The sequence below is a fragment of the Heloderma suspectum genome, chromosome 1 (genome assembly GCF_057233095.1).
Source record: "Heloderma suspectum isolate Gila_16-S chromosome 1, 16-S_ref, whole genome shotgun sequence".
NCBI classification, from domain to species: domain Eukaryota; kingdom Metazoa; phylum Chordata; class Lepidosauria; order Squamata; family Helodermatidae; genus Heloderma; species Heloderma suspectum.
In genome coordinates, this window is record NC_139458.1 from 265,499,985 (window position 1) to 265,520,729 (window position 20,745).

The 20,745-nt window shown below is 41.6% G+C and overlaps 1 protein-coding gene across 1 annotated transcript; it reads right to left on the reverse strand.

Annotated features, from left to right (window-relative positions):
- Nucleotides 1–220: 220 nt before the first annotated feature.
- TDRD15 (tudor domain containing 15) lies at nucleotides 221–17,192 on the reverse strand. Its single transcript, XM_084830635.1, has 4 exons — nucleotides 17,074–17,192; nucleotides 9,875–9,919; nucleotides 3,170–9,433; nucleotides 221–2,229 (listed from the first exon to the last, which is right to left on the reverse strand). Exon 3 carries the CDS (start codon nucleotides 9,426–9,428, stop codon nucleotides 3,204–3,206), a length of 6,225 nt encoding a protein of 2,074 aa, XP_084686761.1. The 5' UTR covers nucleotides 9,429–9,433; nucleotides 9,875–9,919; nucleotides 17,074–17,192; the 3' UTR covers nucleotides 221–2,229; nucleotides 3,170–3,203.
- Between the last annotated feature and the right edge of the window lie 3,553 nt (nucleotides 17,193–20,745).

Consider the following 20,745-nt stretch of genomic DNA (forward strand, 5'->3'; position numbering starts at 1 on the left):
TTATTCTATGTTCTGACAGGTAAATACATACCCCACACTTCCCATTCTTTAATACCTCAAACTGAAGTAAAGCCTCGTTGATTTCGACAGGACTGACTTCCACATATTGTTTCTACCAAGGAATCTGGACGCTTTCAGCAACTGATAGCATTAAAATGGAAAGCAACAATTAACTTTTACTGAAACAGTATTGCTATTGCAGTAAGAAGGTCAGACCACTGAAGTTAAATGTTTTATTTAAACCGAGTATAGTACACTTCCTGCATATCCTGCAATATCAACACAGCTTTTCTAGTAGACTCAACAAGGATACACATTATTTATGCTACATACCAATTCCCTCACAAGTTAATCAAATATCTAACAAACAGTATAACAGATGTATCTTCAAACATCCAGATACATCAGACTTTCTGAAGTCATCTGAGATTACAGTTCAGGTTCATTTAGGAGTTCTAAACAAAAAATTAACCTCCTTTTTCTTCACAGGTGCTGCAAGAAGAATCCCCGTTTTGTCAGATGATGGGCATACCAGCTCTCCAGCACACTGCAGCACTTGTCAGAAGCAACAGTAGCTTCAGCCCACTAAAGACTTATCATGCGGAGGCACTTAAGCCATGTGTGTTAACAGGTCCCAGAGAAGCCACATCAATTTAGATATACTAACCACTGTTCCGTGATTCAACTTGTACATTAGAGTTGTTGAAAACCGTATATAATAGGGCCCCCCAATTATGAGGCAGAATCTACTGAGCCAAAGCCAGAGTTTCCCCTTTCCGATGAAGCTCCTCCCACTAAAGAGCCACTCAACAGAGCTGGAAAACCCTCACAACTGTGATCCAATGCAGCATAAGGAGCTGCAACAAAAATGTGAAATTCAGAATGCACATATGAGGCTCCTTGGGTTTATCTCGTATCTATTACTCACACATATGCACACACACGTGTGTGGGGGAGAGAGAGAACGCATATGACTGAGCAAATGAAAGTGTAATCAAATAAAAACAAATTTAAAACTATGAAATTACTCTTCTTAAAAACAGGTAAAGATGGCTAAAATTCAAAACATTCAGCATTTTCCTTATTACTAGGTAACTAAATAATTATCAATTAACTACAGTACTCCCCCTTATTACAAGGCACACATACAACAAAATGCGTTGTTTATAAAGAGACAAAACATTCAATTTCATCTGTACATTAATACACTAATAACTGCATCCAGTTAATGTGTGCTAGGACTCACTCATATGTGCCTTAGTAGAGGACTGTAAAAAAAAAAAACACCACCTGAATTGCCAAGATGTGTGGAAGTTCATAGCTAGATCTGCATTTTACAGCGTACTTCATTGGAAATATGTTCCAGTGAAACTAAGGGTTTAAGTCTATGTCAAATCAAGCTTTTGGGCTGGTAAAAACATTAAACCAATACAGTTTGGTAAGCATGGGACCCCTGTGTTTGAAGCAAAAATCCACAAAGCTCAGTAATGGTAAAAACAAACTGTTATTCCTTCTCATATTACCATGTTTCCTTATGTAGGTAGATGCAAGAGCAATTCCACCTTGACTAACAGCTCACCATAACACCATCAACCAACACTGCAGTGTTTCAGAAGCCACTTAATTGTTACTGGTCATTACAAACAAAACCATAATGAATTACTATTACATAATAGTAGAAGTTTCAACAATAAAGGAAAATAATGGTAAAGGTTTGTATGATATAAAAAGGCCATTGAAATGACAAAGGAACAAAATCCTTAGTCCACAAGGATACTAAGGGTTCAATCCTATGTATGTTTAGACAGAAATAAGTCCATGCTGGCTGGGGAATAATGGGAGTTGTAGGACTTTTTTCTGTCTAAACATGCATACGATTGCACCCTAAGTTAACGTAGCTGGAAGATACCCAGAAACAGAAAATATGATTCCCTTTCCTCTTTTGTCATATCAAGAACAAACACCGATCAAGAAGCAACAATGAATTAATAAAAAAATTTAATGCGTGTGAGGGGGAGATCAAACACAAAGATGCTAATTTAATATCAACACTAACTTTTTATGTTCGTGGAGTTTTGTTTTGAGATTATAAGGGTGTGAGGGAATAATTCCATTTAAAATTTTAACATTTAAGGTTTTAATCTATGTTCTGTTCTTTTTGCATGAAAGTTGATCTGTTGACTAGCGTCCAGATCCATTACTTGTTTCCGACTGTAGGAATTAGTTTACCTGGAAAGTAATTATTGGTAAGTTAGGAAGAAAACATTCACCAGAACATACGCCATGAAAGTTCATTGTAACCCTATGCCTTCCTTTTATAGATAGCAGATAAAAACAATTTCAGTAATTAATTTATGAATATGATTTAGCTACTCTACTTCCAGGAATGCATAAAGCCTCTACTGGGCTGCAGCCTCATTGGAACTGCATGGAGTTGTGTCCACATGGATAGTATACTGGGGCTAAACTAGACACGAAGGGAGCAGACCTGTGATTGGGGCACTGTTAAATTCCCGAAAAATACATTTACCTCCCAGTAGACCAGAAACAAGTCCTGCGAGGAAAAATAATGCTTGAAAGCAATTTTAAGAAAAGCGATTATGGAGAAAGGGTTCAGCTCCCCTTGACCACCCAAGCTTAGCTTTCAGTTCTCTCACTCTCACACGCATGCACACAAATAGTAGGGAGTGGTTATACTATGTGGCTTGGACTAGTACCACCGTTGGTTGCTCTAGCTCCAGTGTTCATGGTAGCTGTTTAGCGTATACAAGTCCCCAGGTGTAGAGAATGATATACATGATTCTTCGGATTCCAGCATTAACTGAAGTCATAGCTGGGCCTAATTCTTATTACCTATGAAGAGCAGCATCCAATGGTGCCACAACACTGGTACAACAGGAAGTTAGTACTTCCTAAATCAACCATGGAAATGAGCCAGAACACTCATTTCTGGAACGGGACAGGTCACAGGGGCTCCCTTCTGCTAGCTCCACTGACCTGCTCCATTCTGGAAATTAGCGTTTTGGCTCATTTTTGGCTGCTTTAGGAAATGCTAGCTTCTTGTTGTACCAGCAGTAGGTCCCGCTGGTGCACAACCAGCACTGGATACTGCCCAGTGGAAAGAACGGAACTACTTACAAAGCTGTTTTAAGAGTTATTTGAAACTAACCTCTGTCGTGGAGTGTTCATATGTTGGACTCTCTTCATAAATTTGCATTGTGTATTGTTATTGACAGTGTGCCTACGGGATAGATTGGCCTGGATTCTTCTCTGTCACAAAGTTGATCCAGTAACTTCTTGTCACTCTTAAGCTGATTTTCATTATTTCTTTTGTTACTGTGTAAGAGTGCCTTCTGCCACCCTTTTTTCTTACAACATAGTGTTTTTGAGCTGCTCTTTCTTGAGATTTTGGCACAAGCGCTTTTTGCTTTTTGTGGACCTTCTTTCTGATCTGATAGCAACGGAATTCTTGCACTGGAATTCTTCTGACCGCACATTTGGAATCGATCAGGCAAAATTTGTGAACTCAATAGATGAAGCTCTGCACAATTAAATGAACCAAAGGAGGATGCAGTTTTAGAATACACAGCATAACCAGAAGCAACCAATATATCTGCTGCATTGTTCTGCTCACATAAAACATTTACATCTAGCTTCAGCCCACGGTGGCACTGCTTGAACTGGAATGTGAGACCTGGTCTACCAAGAAATTCTTGAATTTTAAGCTTGGCTTCATCACTCCAGTGTTCCCCATCAGCAGGTGACACTCCAAACAAAGAACAAGGATAAGTTAATCGTGGTACGCTAACAAGCTTTTCTGGAATAATTTTCAGCTTGTAGATGTCAGAGATGGGGATGGGAGCCGATAATCCATCATCATCAATGAAAGTAAGTATTACCTGATTGGAGACTTCAGAAACTTCAACTCTGTTCCACTTCTCATTAGATCCAGTCTTTATCAAGCAACTGGCACCAGGAATGACAAGTTCCTTTGGCATAGTTGGCAGGTTTTCTGGAAGGTCAGAGAGTAGCTTGAACAATGCTTTCAGAGCCTTAAATGAGTTTTCTAACTGGATACAGAAGTTTGAAGGATCAGTAACTGATGTCACAAACCCAGGATAGTGTCTATCATTCTGAAACGGTACCCATAAAATGGAATTTGGCACAAATGACACTTTTTTATCCACATTTATATTATCTGGTACATCACATTTCTCTAACTGCCTTTGGTAAAGTATTTGATTCCAATATTCTAGAAGCAGAATCCCATCTATGAGAATGTCTACTTCCCAAATGAAAGCAGGTTCTAGGTATCTCAAAAACAAGATCTTTATCTCAAAACATCTTATCGTCTCCACCACTCTCTCAAAAGACTGGTTACCCAGACTTCCAATCCAAGCCCATTTACAAGGTACTGCATTCCTAGGAATATTCCTCATTTTGTCACTCAGCATCTGTGTGTCATGAAATGACACCATTTCATATCTTCCCAAATCCATTAACAAAACCAGCATACGCTCCTCATACACATACTTTTTTATAACTTCACATCGATACCATTTCAAGGTTTCTTTTGATTTTGTCAGGCATTCTAATCCTTCTTTAATATTTTCCACTGCAAGGAATGAGTTCTTCTCTGCTTCTCGGGCAGCCATCTCATTTAAATTAAACAATATTTGTGCATCCTTATTTAATTTTATATAGAAGTTTCCATCTCTTGAAATATGAACTATTTCAGCTATTTCTAGCTGTCCAGATTTTAATTTTTGACAGGGAATTCTAGGAAGACTTTCCAAAGCAGGTCTGACGTTAAACACTTCACATACATTTTGACTTTCTGATTTTTGATTTTGGTGATTACCATTAGTATCTGCACCTGTTACTGGAAGCTGTTTTGTAATTTGGTCAGGATTTAACACAAGCATGTTCTGTAAACCTAAATTGACTTCTTTCTGAATTAACTCATTGATCATAGATACCCCATGACAGAATATATCAACCTCCCACTGTTGGCCATCCTGTTGTAAAAACTCAAACATTAGTGGCTGATTATTTACTTTACTGACAAAGTAGGCAACAGTATCACTACTCCAATTTTTATCTGGAAACACACATTTTGTTTTGCTAAGGAAACAGTGTATGCTGAGTCTTGGTAAATTTAAGAAACCCTTTTCCATCTTGTAGATTTTTGATGCATTCACAGTTGATGTATTACCATAGTCAATGAATTCTACTTCAAAATTCTGTTCTGATTTAACTTCTCTAATAATAGCTCTGTATATGCAGCAATCGATTTCATATTCTGCTAAAATGATGTCACCTTCCTCAAGTTCAACATCTGTTTCTGGCTCTATAACCAGGGTGCCTCCATTCAGTTCCTCAGCAAGCTGCACAATTTTATTTTCATCCTCTGCACGATGAACATAGAAATTTGACAGATCAGTTACAGTGGAAATATAGCCTAAAACTTTGGAATTTGGCAGAATACTAAGTTGTGGAAGATTTGTGTACTTTCGCCTAATAGTGCTATGCCTTTCTTGTCCTGAAGGGTTTAGTTTCAAGATATGCCGTTCAGTCATGCTATCTGCAAGCTTCTCCTTTGACCCCATAGTACAGAAATCAACAGAGTCAGTACTAAGTTCTCCACATGTACCTCTACATCTCTGTCCCAGAATGTTTTGCAAAACCAATTCTGTGTTTTCCAAGGTTGTGGGAAGCTTTATTTTCTGCTGATCAAGAATTTCTTTTCCATATTCAGCATATAACTTACCACCACTTCGATTGGAAAAATGTGCTTTGTTTTCTGCTTCTCTGTTCCATCCAACTACTTCACTTTTAACTTTGGTTTTATCTGCAATTAACTTTATTTTATGCACCATATTTTTGCCTCCAGACTTTCCTGCACACCTATTTATCACTTTTGGGTCGACACCACACTTTCTGTGCTTTAGTAATTCTTTGATCTTCCTATTTATTTGTAAATCTCTATCATACAACTCCACACCAAGCTGCCCATCAGATTCTTTAGATACTATTACTGCCTTCAGCTCTTTCCCCAAGTAATTCTTCTCAAACCATGTCTTTATTTCAGTTGGTATTTCAGTATCTTTTAGATCTGATAGATAACACTTGATAGCTTGCATAGGGGTGAATAGTAATTCTGAAGCATGATCAGGAATGGGAATCAGTTCATTTTTTGTTACCAATTGTATATTTCCAAAGTCCACAAAGTATACTGGCCAGTAATCTGATGAACCCTCAGGAGATGCTAATGCTCTGTAGAAGAGGCCATCTTTATAATATTTGGCTAAACATAAACTTTGAGGGCTTATCTGGCCTGCATGGTTTTTCATTTGACCAATCTCTGCAGTTTTTTCCAACAGTTTGTCTATATCATCTGCATTTCTGTTTAGCTGGCAATACAATTTTGTAAGGCTGTATATATATGTTACACACACCTCCTCTTCATTTCCAATTTTCACATTAAAAGATGAATAGTAAAAGCTGCACAGAGATAATGATGGTATAAGCGATCTTGTGAATTCAAATGACCAAAACTGGGCATGCCCACATTCTAAGAGAAACTGCTGTAAACTAGTAAATGGAGTCTGCAGGTCAACCACATTATATAAATAGTTAGGACTCCTAAGAATTAGGGCAGAAATTGTACAAGTCAGTAGTCCATTGGAAGATGAAACAAAATGTCCAAAATCACTACATGCCTGTGCACTCCAATTATATGGGTCAAATATTAAGGATTCAGTGACACTATTAAGACAGCATCTGAATGCTTGACATTCCAAGATCAGAAAGTCTGGGAGAATAGCTTGAAGATCTTTCAACAGAACTCTTTCTTGGTTACCAAAGTCTACAAATAATACATCAACTTCGGATTTGGACACATGTTTCAGTACAGCAGCTCTGTACCACTTTCCGTCTTTAGAATGTTTCACAACACAGGCAAGCTGCCCATCTTCATACGGCCTGGTCTGAGTGTTGTAATGAAATTGAATTTGTTCCATCAAATTATTTAGCTCTGGTAATTTATTTTGGATCTGACATGAAAAGTCACCAGGTGAAGTAATATGACAGCATACAACATCAAATACAGCTCCTGGTTTAAACCGGTATTCTTTATAAGGCCCCAATCTATCAATTTTTCCAGATGCTTTTCCACATTTATTGAAAAGTATGCTTTCCCACCGTGGGGAAGTATCTGTAAGCTTTTTTGTCATAGGATGAGTATTCCGCCGTTTCTTATTCTGATCAGTATTGTTAGCTATCACTACTTTATTTTTCTGAGTATGTGGTTTACTTTGGGTGTTTTTATTTTTTAATTTTGAGCACCGTAGTTGAGAACCACCGACCATTTTGAGAAATGGGTCTTGCTTTACTTCCCAATATTCCGCATATCCAGCCTGAACCATCAGCCTGAGAATGTCATCTTGTTCTGAGCCATTCATGCACTGCACATTGACAATGTACTTATTGTCTTGTTCTGCAATGGGATGGAGTGTGAGCTGTTTGCCAACCACAACTGATTTAAAGAAGTCCGTTTCTTTTTTAATCCATACATCTTCCATTGGAACTGCATAAGCAAGTGAACAACATATGGCTAAAGCTGGCAATTCTTGAAACTCTGGAAGCAAAATTTTCACATCAAGGAGTGGCACTGTCTCAGTATTCCCAAAATCCAAAAAACAAACATTAATACTACTGTCCACCACTTCCCTGATGACAGCCCTGTAGAAATGCATATCCTTACCATACCGTGCACAGCATAGCTTTCCACGTTCTGGATTTTCCAGAATCTTATCATCTGCTTCAGTTGCATCATACATCTCTGCAATTCTCTTCATTAAGGCTTCAAACTCATCTAGATAATCATTGGTTTGAACCCAAAAATTTGATGGATTCAAAACATACACTACAAACGCAACACAGACATAATCTATTTTCATTTCTGCTCTTTTGCAAGGAATTGTTAAAGGAGGGCACATTAAGTGAGAGTCCTTTTGATCTGAAGAATATCCTGATTGTAGAGTATTCCTACTAACACAATCAGGAAAGACAGGGTTTTTACCAGAGATTTTTATATCTCCACCTGAGCAAGACATTTCCATGTTAAAGGAAGGACAGCATTTTGCAATCATACCATTTTCCTGAGGTTGATATTCATTATTCACTGCAGACTGATGTTTATGCAATGTAACATAATACACATGTTCATTAGCACTGAATAGATCAATGTGGGCATAAATAGCGCTCTGTCTTAAGAGGGCCTCCTTAAATTCTTCTAGTTGATTATTTCTTACAGCTTCATCCTGATCACTAAGACATGACAATGCACAAGGAAATGAAAACCTAGGTATTAGAATGAATTCTGGTTGAAGCTTCAAAACAGAACCAGAAGGCACAGCTTCACAGTCCCCAAAATCCATAAACCAAACCTTCACTTTGTTATCAGAAAGTAGCTGCTGTATCACTCCCCTGTGCCACTGACCATTTTTTCGTCTTGCTGCACAGAGGACTCCAAGATTGTCATAGGATGGAACATTTTCTCTACTAACAGTTTCATAACAGGAAGACATGCTTATTGTCAACTTATCCAGCTCCATCTGGTGTCGTAATAGCTGACAATAAAATTTACTTGGACTGACTGCCACTGATATTTTTACTTTCTCTACACTACCAACAGACAAAAGTGGCTGAAGAGTACTCAGAATTGGTTGAATATCAGGATGAATTCCAGCACTGAAGAATACAGTGTCTGGCTTTATGTACTTCTGCTGCAGTAAATCTGGCATTTGTTTACAAAGAGTCTTTTGTGGAAATTCAGTTAACATTTCTACAATGAGACGGAATGTATCTCCATCAACAAGTTTCCCTATTTTTAATTCAACCAAATCACTAGTGATTTTAGGCACATCAAGGAGAAATGTTTGGTGTGGTAGAATGGCTTGTACATAGCCTTTAATCTGCAAGTCTATTAAGGATGAAAAGTAATTCAAAGCTTTAGGAGTCCATTTCTCTTCAACCGGAAGTATATTTGCTAAAATCCCACAAACCATCTTGGGAGGGAACTGAAACAACTCATCAAAGGCAGAAGCAATATGGGTGTCATGAACTGCAAGTATTTTTCCACTGTCCATCAGAAATACTTCATAGATGTTGTTCTTCTTTTGTACTACTCTTCCTCTGTACCATTCTCCAGAACCTGAGTCTTCTACTAAACAAAACTCGCCAACACCAACACAGTCTTTCACTTTTGATACCTGCTGTATTTCACTTTGTAATATGTGATAGTCAAATTCACATTCTGTGTTATATTTGCCTTGAAACTTCACAAGAACTTCTTTTTGATGGTAGTGTATGTCAGTTATCTTCAGATCTACATCTAGAAATTTTGTGGATAAAGATGAATCCATCCTACCTGGAAAAACATAAAGTTTGACATAATCAGTAATGTTTGACTTCTCACTTTAACAATGAGTTTTGTAAGCAACTTTGACTATACAAATCCAGCTATCACTTTCTTCCCAGTAGAGTTCCAGTCACCCTTGTTGTCTGCATACACAAAAACACACATAGTCCAGTTTGCCTGGTTCAGATGCAATAGCTATGGTTTGCCATTAAATCAGAAGTGAGGGAGGAAATGAGAGGGACTAGGAAGAATGCAAGAATGGGGCTCATTCATATAGTGACAAACCATGGTTAGATATTACACCTGGACTAAACCATCTTTGTGTGTACTGTACACATACTACATACCCACACACTCTTAATTTTAGATTATTCTTAGAATTTCAAACACATTTACCATTTCAAAGCTTGATACGTCATTTATTCCTGGAATACCAAGCTCATAACTTACTTCATTCTCTGCGTTATGTACTCCTGGAGTTTTATATCACAGGCTCTGTCAAAAGAAAAGGAAGAAACACCCACACTAAAACTAATGTTTCTGACTCAAATTATGTAACCATTACTTCAAAAAACAACAGGTGATCTTGTATGAAAAGACAGAGTAAATACAACATTCTGCATTTATATAATGACTGTCATTTGTCTTGACCTAGTATCCCAGCTGTAACTGCTTGATATTCTTAATAGGCAAGAGTTCTTCATTTAAAATACCAAAAAGGAACACAAACTGGATCAGCCTCAGCTATCTTTCCAATTACATAATCCCTTTGAAATAGAATTTCCTTGCCCATGTTACCAAAATTTATAGCAATGTAAATTACTCTAGTTGGAGACTCTTGCTCTCAGCCTACTGTTGATTCTTACCATATTTGACAGGCATACCAAAAAAAATGATTTAAAAAAATGCTTGGTCTCCGTACATGAATTTTGTAAACATAAAATACAATATGGGGTTATAGCCAATGTTAGTCTAACTCACGTCCCATTCATTTCAGTGGGTCTACTGTAGGCAGGACTAACACTGGATACAACTCATGGTCTTTAAAAATTCATATAAATCATACTGGTATTTTATTCATGATGTATTTTGTAGCTGTCCTCTATTATTTTGTATCTAGTATTTTGCAGAACAACAACAAAGTTATAACAGCTGAGCATGGGGAAACAAAATTCTTTCTTCTCTAAATACAGACTCAATAGTCTTATAGGCCCCTTCCAACCCTACTATTCTATGATACCTGGATTACATTTCAAAAATACAGCCCAGAAGAAAATTCAGCCTTAAAGACATTAGAAGTAAGACATGCAGGGTTTTTTTTTACATTTATATTGTTACCACACTTGCTCAGGACAACAGCCTCTCTAGATGCTTAGAATTTAGTTGTCCATGTTCAGGGAATAAGTCCTTCTGGAACACAAATACCTGGGCAGGTTTAGCTCAAGTGCTCAAAGAGTCTCCCCTTTGAGGGCCTGACTCTACTCTGCCAGTGGATATGCTGCTGTCAGACTGGTCGAGCCAACTAAAAAACTAGCAAGTTTACTAAAAGACACAGAAACACAGCGCGCATAACACTAGTCCAGGTAACGGAGTTCTCTTGTGGGAGAGCAATCCTATTACCCCTAGAGAGCATCTGGGGGAGATAGGATTTTTCCATTTCCCAGCTCTGAGTTCATAGACAGGGAAACCATGCTCTCCACCCCCTCCCCCTCATAGCCAGGATGGAGAGAACAGACAGGGCAAAAAAGGGGCATTCCCAGGGGTGGGGAAGAGACCGTGGAAGTTGTTTTAGAAAGCTTCCTATGCTGTCTCCAGCCCCATTCCCACCCCTCCCCAAAGCCACGCTTACGTCGTCCAAAATCAGGCATGATCTAAGGCAAACTGCAGGGCAGCCGGACCATGGAGGGAATCCTCTCCTCCATGCTTCAGCTGCCCTGCATTGGATAGGCAGTTGCCTCCAACTTCAGAGGAGGTCAGAGGGGACCATCTATCTAAATAGGTTTGCGTCCTAAGGCATTTGGGAGAGAGCAACAAAAATCAGAGATTTTCAAAAGAGGAGGGTTTGTTTTTTTAATTGGAAAAGTAAAAACAAAAAAGTAGTTTACAAGTCAATTATTGAAAGCTATCCCAGAGAAGGGGAAAATACCAGGGGAAGGAAAAGTGAGTTGGCAATAGAGGCTGTGTAGTGACACTTCACCACCTGGAGAAAATGAAGGTGGATACAGTGGAAGCTGGAAAACTGGTGTGAAAGATAAAGAAACAGAAATAGGGAGGGAGCAAGTCAGTGGAAGCTCATGGCCAATTTAACTGGCGGGGCAGAAAGGGGGTCGCTGGAGGCAGAGCCAAGGGGGTCACCAGAGGTGAACCCAAGGACACCTATTTTGCTACACACAAGCCTTTCGTTACACAATTCAAGCCACCAACACCCACTCCCAGAAATGTCTCCAGAATAATAAGACAGGGAAAGTGATTTGTGGGAGAGTCCACTTATTGAAAACAAAGTATGGGAGGGGGGAGGAGGAAGAAACCCATTTCATACAAAGGCAGATGGCACTTAAGGTCATTGACTGCAAGAGAGTGAGTTTGGGTTACTTCAACACAGCATAATAAGTTCACAGAACCAACGGGGGGGGGGTGTTAAGTGGCTTTAAAAAAAACTATCCCAAATTATCCAGAGTACGTAACAACACAGAGGAAGACATTTGTAGCACAGCCCACTTTTCCAAGATTTAAATTAAAGGGAGGCGGAGACATGGAAACCCATTTTACACTGGCAAACTGAGGAAGCAGGCAATTAGAGTCTGTGGCCCTGTTCGGACATCATGCTAAGCCATGATGATTAGGAGTTTTCAGCTCACCATGTTGGCTTAGCATGACATCAGAAAAGGCTCCTGTCCCAACCATGATGGTTTATTAACCACAGACTAACCATGTTCACTAGCCACTTGCTGCAAGATGGTTAGTGGGTTCTACCATAGCTTAGTGTGACATCTGAAAAGCCTCTGTGGTTAATTGACAGCTGCAATAGGTCTGCGGCAAGAGCAACCAAAGAATGAGCACCAAAATGGTTGACAGCACTGAGCACCAAAATGACCAACAGCACAAGTGCCACTGGGATGCATGGCTGCCCATTTGGAGGACTGTGGGTTCCTGCAGGAGGGAGGGTGCTTAGAGAATGGTTTGTCTAACCATGCTGCAGAATATGGTTACCTACATATGTAGCAGTAGCACTCACAGTGGTTCACAGTAACCACAATGCACCATGGTTAGCCTAACCATCCTGTCGCCATTTGCATCTCAACAAGCCCAATTATTTATTATTATTTATTATTTATTTCCCCTTCATGGATCACTGCCTTGTTGTGGCGAAGGGGCTCGCGTAACTCAGTGAAGCCATAAGCTATGCCGTGCAGGGCCACCCAAGACGGACAGGTCATGGCGGAGAGTTCTGACAAAATGTGGTCCACTGGAGAAGGAAATGGCAACCCACTCCAGTATTCTTGCCAAGAAAACCCCATGGAACGTATCACAAGGCTAAAAGAGATGACGCCAGAAGATGAGCCCCTCAGGTCGGAAGGTGTCCAATATACTACTGGGGAAGAGCAGAGGGAATTTCCAAGTAGCGCCAGAAAGAGTGAAGCGGCTGGGCCAAAGTCGAAAGGACACTCAGCTGTGGATGTGTCTGGTGGTGAAAAGGAAGTCCAATGCTGTAAAGAACAATATTGTTTAGGAACCTGGAATGTCAGATCAATGAATCAAGGTAAGCTGGAGGTGGTCAAACATGAGATGGCAAGACTGAACATCGACATCTTGGGAATCAGCGAACTAAAATGGACAGGAATGGGCGAATTCAATTCAGGTGACCATCATATCTACTACTGTGCGCAAGAATCCCTTAGAAGAAATGGAGTAGCACTCATAGTCAACAAAAGGGTGGGAAAAGCAGTACTGGGGTACAATCTTAAAAATGATAGAATGATCTCAGTACGAATCCATGGCAAACCATTCAACATCACAGTCATTCAAGTCTATGCCCCAACCACTGATGCCGAAGAAGGTGAGGTTGATCGGTTCTATGAAGACCTACAACACCTTCTAGAACTAACACCAAAAAAAGATGTCCTCTTCATCATAGGGGATTGGAATGCTAAAGTAGGAAGTCAAGAAATCACCGGGATAACAGGCAGGCATGGCCTTGGTGTACAAAATGAAGCAGGACAAAAGCTAATAGAGTTTTGCCAAGAGAACACGCTGATCATAGCAAACACTCTTTTCCAACAGCACAAGAGGCGACTCTACACATGGACATCACCATATGGTCAGTATCGAAATCAGATTGATTATGTCCTTTGCAGCCAAAGATGGAGAAGCTCTATACAGTCAGTAAAAACAAGACCTGGAGCTGACTGTGGCTCAGATCATGAGTTTCCTGTTGCAAAATTTCAGTTTAAATTGAAGAACGTAGGGAAAACCACTAAACCATTCAGGTATGACCTAAATCATATCCCTTATGAATATACAGTGGAGGTGAGGAATAGATTTCAGGGATTAGACCTGATAGACAGAGTGCCTGAGGAACTATGGACGGAGGTCCGTAACATTGTTCAGGAGGCAGCAACGAAATCCATCCCAAAGAAAAAGGAATGCAAGAAAGCCAAGTGGCTGTCTGATGAGGCTTTACAAGTAGCTGAGGAAAGAATGGAAGCGAAAAGCAAGGGAGAAAGGGGAAGATATATCCAACTGAATGCAGAGTTCCAGAGAATCGCAAGGAGAGACAAGAAGGCCTTCTTAAATGAACAATGCAAAGAAATCGAGGAAAACAATAGAATGAATGGGAAAGACTAGAGATCTCTTCAAGAAAATCGGAGATCTCAAGGGAATGTTTTGTGCAAAGACGGGCATGATAAAGGACAAAGAAGGCAGGGACCTAACAGAAGCAGATGAGATTAAGAAGAGGTGGAAAGAATACACAGAAGAACTATACAGGAAAGATCTGAATGTCCCTGATAGCCATGATAGTGCGGTCACTGAACTTGAGCCGGACATCCTAGAGAGTGAAGTCAAGTGGACCTTAGGAAGCATTACTAACAACAAAGCTAGCAGAGATGAGAGTATTCCAGCTGAGCTATTTAAAATCCTAAAAGATGATGCTGTTAAAGTGCTGCATTCAATATGCCAACAAATTTGGAACACTCAACAATGGCCGCAAGACTGGAAAAGGTCAGTTTACATTCCAATTCCAAAGAAGGGCAACGCCACTGCACAACTGCGCTCATTTCACATGCCAGCAAGGTGATGCTCAAAATCCTACAAGCTAAGCTTCAGCAGTATGTGAACCAAGAACTACCGGAACTACAAGCTGGGTTTCGAAGAGGCAGAGGAACTAGAGATCAAATCGCCAACATTCGCTGCATCATGGAGAAAGCAAGAGAATTCCAGAAAAACGTCTATTTCTGCTTCATTGACTACGCTAAAGCCTTTGATTGTGTGGATCACAACGAATTGTGGCAAATTCTTAAAGTGATGGGAGTACCAGACCACCTTACCTGTCTCCTGAGAAACCTGTACGAGGGTCAAGAAGCAACAGTAAGAACCAGACATGGAACAACCAAGTGGTTCAAAATTGGGAAAGGAGTACGACAAGGCTGCATATTGTCACCCTGCTTATTCAACTTATATGCAGAGTACATCATGAGAAACGCCAGGCTGGATGGATCACAGGTCGGAATTAAGATTGCTGGGAGAATTATCAACAACCTCCGATATGCAGACAATACCACCCTAATGGCAGAAAGCGAAGAGGATCTAAAGAGCTTCTTGTTGAGGGTGAAAGAGGAGAGTGCAAAAGCTGGTTTGAAACTCAACATTAAAAAAACTAAGATCATGGCATCTGGCCCCATCACTTCCTGGCATATAGAAGGGGAAGAAATGGAAGCAGTGACAGATTTTACTTTCTTGGGCTCCAAGATCACTGCAGACGGTGACTGTAGCCATGAAATTAAAAGACGCTTGATCCTTGGGAGGAAAGCTATGGCCAACCTAGACAGCATAGTCAGAAGCAGAGACATCACCTTGCCGACAAAGGTCCGTCTAATCAAAGCTATGGTTTTCCCAGTAGTAATGTATGGCTGTGAGAGCTGGAGTATAAGGAAGGCTGAGCACTGAAGAATTGATGCTTTCGAACTGCGGTGCTGGAGAAGACTCTTACGAGTCCCCTGGACTGCAGGAGGTCAAATCAGTCAATCCTAAAGGAAATCAATCCTGAGTGCTCATTGGAAGGACAGATACTGAAGCTGAAGCTCAAATATTTTGGCCACCTAATGCGAAGAGAAAAGTCCCTGGAAAAGACCCTGATGCTGGGAAAGACTGAAGGCCAAAGGAGAAGGGGACGGCAGAGGATGAGATGGCTGGATAGCATCACCGATGCAATGAATATGAACTTGAGCACGCTCCGGGAGAGAGCACAGGACAGGAAGGCCTGGCGTGCTATGGTCCATGGGGTCACGAAGAGTCGGACACGACTGAACAACAACAATTATTTATTTACTGCATTTATACCCTCCTTTTTCCCTCTTTCAAGAAACCCAAGGCAGCTTACATTATCCTTCTCCTCTCCATTTTATCCTCACAACTGTGAGGTAGGCTGGGCTGAGAGTCAGTGACTGGCCCAAAGTCACCCAGTGAGCTGCCATGGCCAAGTGGGGACTAGAACCCAGATCTCCCGGCTCCCAGTCCAACACTCTCACCACTACACCACACACACTCTCTCACAGACCCAATGACTGCAAGTGAGAGAGGTTGGGTTACATAATCACCGGGGGGGGGGGGTTAGAAGTGTGGCCCAGCAAGCATTAAACAGGAGGAATTTTGCCAGGAATTATGTGTTAATTTGCACCACCAAAAGAAAAGATTTTTAAAATCACGTGTTCACAGTGTGATTGAAATGCACTGTACAGTGAAGCAAAATGGATTCCTGACCCAAATTTTTTAACAGCTCAACCCACGAACTCAGAGTATCCAGATTAACAACACAGAGAATGCCATTTCTACCAGAGGTCACTTCTCCAGCATAGGAAGCAAAGGGAAGCTGAGATGGGAAAACATTTCTCAAACGTCTATGTCTGCTTACATGGGAGCAAATCCCACTGAATTCAGTGAGACTTACTTCTGCGTAGACTGACATTGGATTGCTATACATATCCCTTCATTTAAAATAAATCATCAATAATACTAATTCATCATCTTAAGTTAGTGCAGCACCATAAATTGAAAAGGAGTTGTATTAAGGACGGAAGCCACCCGCACCAACACCAAGCACTAAATGTACACACACAAGAACTTTATCAATTTGCACATGCTACACACACACTCACACACACAGCCCAAATACATTTTTACACGACATGCCAGCACAGACTTAAAAGCATTCTGGTAACCTCTATTTATTCAGTCACAACCCCATGGAAAGATTTTAAATGAATTAACTGGCCTCCGACGGGAATAGATTTTTAAAACAAAATTATTTGTGCTGACGGAAATGACCTACCACTGCAGGAAAATGATCCCCTGCCCACCCAGAAATGAATAATGCAGATCGGCAATCACCACCAGCGAGAAACATTAAAAAAAAAATAGCAGTAAGAGCATACCAGCGTATGATGATGGTGATATTCTTGAAACTGTCTCAACCGCGCCCCATGAGCCTCAAGTCCTAGTTAGCACACGCTGCCTAAGCGGCTGCCACGCTCACACAGCGCCTGCTCAGACTGAGCCTCCAGACTAGCCAGGCAGGCAAAGGTTGATCGAGTCCGCCCGTGGCACTAACTCTTTCCTTGCTCAGAAGGGCTCCGTTTTAGAGGGAGCAGGGTTGTATTTGATTGACTGCACCGCAGTGCTCCCTCAAACAAAGCACTTCGTTTTTCTTTTTTTTGTAAACTCGAGGCACCTGCTGAAACAGGAGCCCTGGATGACGGGAATCAAGCACCGGAGGAGGGGAGAATAGCCAGGGAGCCTGGATGAGAGGAGAGAGAAAGGGAGATGTAGGTCGCGCAAAGGGAAGGGAAAGGAAGGATCCCCATGGGAGAGCCTCTGCTGTGCAAGCACTACTTTTCCCTTTGATCTGTCCAAAGCACTTCAAAGGGAAGGGTCCCTCAAATGAGGCACTGAAGCCAAAAGGAAGGCAGAGAAAGGAGGCATTCCTTGGCCACGCGAAGGCTTTACGGGATAGAGGATGGAAATCCAGAGGGTGCAAAGATGGGCACGTGAGGATAATCAACCAAACCCAGGAGTCTCAGTCGTCAGTCGAGCTGAGTTTATGCTGGCAAGATTGCTCCCCTGCAATCACATTGAGTTCAAGGGTCTCAGACCAGTTACAGTTGTAAACAGACAAAACGCATTTTAAAAAATAAAGGCAGATTTCTAGGTACGCACAGAGGAAGGATGACTGACTATCCTTGACAAAGGTGGGTGTGCTTTGGTACTAATTAGGCCACACAAGAACTCAGTTGAAAGCCCATTGATAAGTGGTACAGTCTTGCCTTAAATTAGAAACCAGGGACTTCACTTTCATACCGTCCCATGCCAGTGCGCAGAGGGCTGGGATACTCTTTTTCATTTCAGTAGGGCAAAGGTGAGCTACTTGTGGACCTTCAGATGTTATTGGACTGCACTGCATCTCCCATCATCCCTCACCATCGGCTATGCTGGTTAGGTCTGGAGCCCAACACCATCTGGGGGGCCACAAGTTGCCCACCCCTAGTGTAGGAACTGACAAAATTTCCAGACAAAATGGAGGCTTGAGAGTTAACAGTAGTATGAGAACCCAAAATAGAGGAGAAATGTTGCTCCTTCGCAGCAACATTTAGGCCTTCTCTATAAGAAATCTATGTATAAACAGTCTCATTCTAGAGGTACTGTAGAAAGCCACATGTGGTGGGTGCAAGAAGGCTCTCCTGGGTGGGGTGAAGGTAAAGAAGAGCCAAGCAGACTGGAATGTGAGGGAGCTGAACTGGGGAAAAGGGGGAAACCGGCAAGCACTATTGCAACTCTTTAGAGTGGATTTATTGAGATGGGAATCTATCCTTGTGAGACAGCTGTGATCTGAGTAGGGATCTATGAAAGTCACTTACCTTTTTGACGAGGTGATTCGCGGTGGGGGGGAGGCGCTCCGCACCTCCCCCCGAAATCCTAACTCGGCTGGCTCTGCTCTGCGGCAACTCCGCAGAGCCGCCAGCCGGGTACATTCACAGGCACCGTGTGGAGCCTGCGGATGCAAATGGCGGCGGCTACGGCGGCCACCATTTGCGTTCCTATTTTTTGGCCGTGATAGGCTACATAAATATTTACGTGGCCTATCATGGCAAAAAAAGGGAACGCAAATGGCAGCGGCTACGGCAGCCGCCATTTGCATTCCCTTTTTGTGCCATGATAGACTACGTAAATATTTACGTAGCCTATCACGGCCTCCGCAGGGATGCAAATGGCGTCCCTGCGTTAGCTGTGATAGGCTATGAAAGTATTTATTTACATAGCCTATCACGGCAAAAATAGGGAAGTGAATGGCGGCCGCAGATGCGGCCGCTACTCGCAAAGCCGCACGAACGGCACCAAGTAAGTGTCCTGTTTCGTGCACCTTTTGCGGGGTGGTGGGTCTGGGGGCTTCATTCCGCCATGGATTTCAGGGGGCCGAATGCACTGGCATTTGGCCTCACCAAGATCCATGGCGGAATTCTCTGACATCCCTAGATCTGAGGTCAGAAACTGGCAGCAGAACATGGACTATAGACTGCGAGTGGTGCAGCCAGATAGGGAACAAGAACAAAAAAATTTGCGACCTGACATTCTTTGTCTCCAGGATATGTTAGTGGGGTGACCAAAAGGAAAGCTAAGCAGGGGAACAAGCAGGCTGCCAAGCAGTCATCATGGGAGCATCACATCACTGTGGTACCTGGGCAGCACCGCAACACTGATTAGGACTCAGCTAACATAGAGGATTAAAGTGTCAGCATGTTGAGAGCGATATGAGATTCTGAAGTTCTCATATTTTGCAAATGAGTTGCTTGTTTTTAAAAAAATTGTTTAAACTCAGAACATTTTTTTTTTACTTCTCAGGCTCTCAGCACTACACCACTGGATCATGACCACACACAAGAGCCCGTGTCCAACACATCTGTGATATTCTGTATCCATGTGGCACACTGAGTAAGTTGCACTGGGTTCAATGGGGCTTACTCCTAGGTAAGTGGGTATAGGATGGTAGCCTTAGTACAAGAACACAGAAAGATGCATGCTATACAATTTTGTTCTTTCTTTCCACCGTTGCTCCTTTCTGCTTCTCTCTCGGCTCACCGTTTCCCTCACAAAAAAGCAAACTAGCAAACAAAAATGAAATGCCCATGACTGATAGGGCAATGCAAGGTTTGGTAGTTACTGGGCTGAAAAATTTCAAATCCAATTTAATTTTTTTTTTAAAGCATCACTTTTTGTCCTCGCTGCTATGTTGTCTTTCCGTCTTCAATAACACCTCTACCTTGGTTAACTACACCTCTACATAAGCACAGAATAACAAGCCTATCTAGCCTGCACATGTGATTTCAGTCATAAAAACCAGAACTTTCAAGAAGAGCTATTAGATGGGCTGGACAGAGCCATTTTTATGAGATGAAAAAGTGAAATTAAGGATCATGTGGGATTGGTAGCCAATTTCCTTTTTATGAGACTGTATGTGTGGGTTTTCCCCTTCATGGATCACTGCCTTTGTGGCGAAGGGGCTCGCGTAACTCAGTGAAGCCATAAGCTATGCCGTGCAGGGCCACCCAAGACGGACAGGTCATGGCGGAGAGTTCTGACAAAATGTGGTCCACTGGAGAAGGAAATGGCAACCCACTCCAGTATTCTTGCCAAGAAAATCCCATGGAACATAGCACAAGGCTAAAAGTTATGATGCCGGAAGATGAGCCCCTCAGGTCAGAAGGTGTCCAATATACTACTGGGGAAGAGCAGAGGGAATTTCCAAGTAATGCAAGAAAGAGTGAAGCGGCTGGGCCAAAGTCGAAAGGACACTCAGCTGTGGATGTGTCTGGTGGTGAAAAGGAAGTCCAATGCTGTAAAGAACAATATTGTTTAGGAACCTGGAATGTCAGATCAATGAATCAAGGTAAGCTGGAGGTGGTCAAACATGAGATGGCAAGATTGAACATCGACATCTTGGGAATCAGCGAACTAAAATGGACAAGCATGGGCGAATTCAATTCAGGTGACCATCATATCTACTACTGTGGGCAAGAATCCCTTAGAAGAAATGGAGTAGCACTCATAGTCAA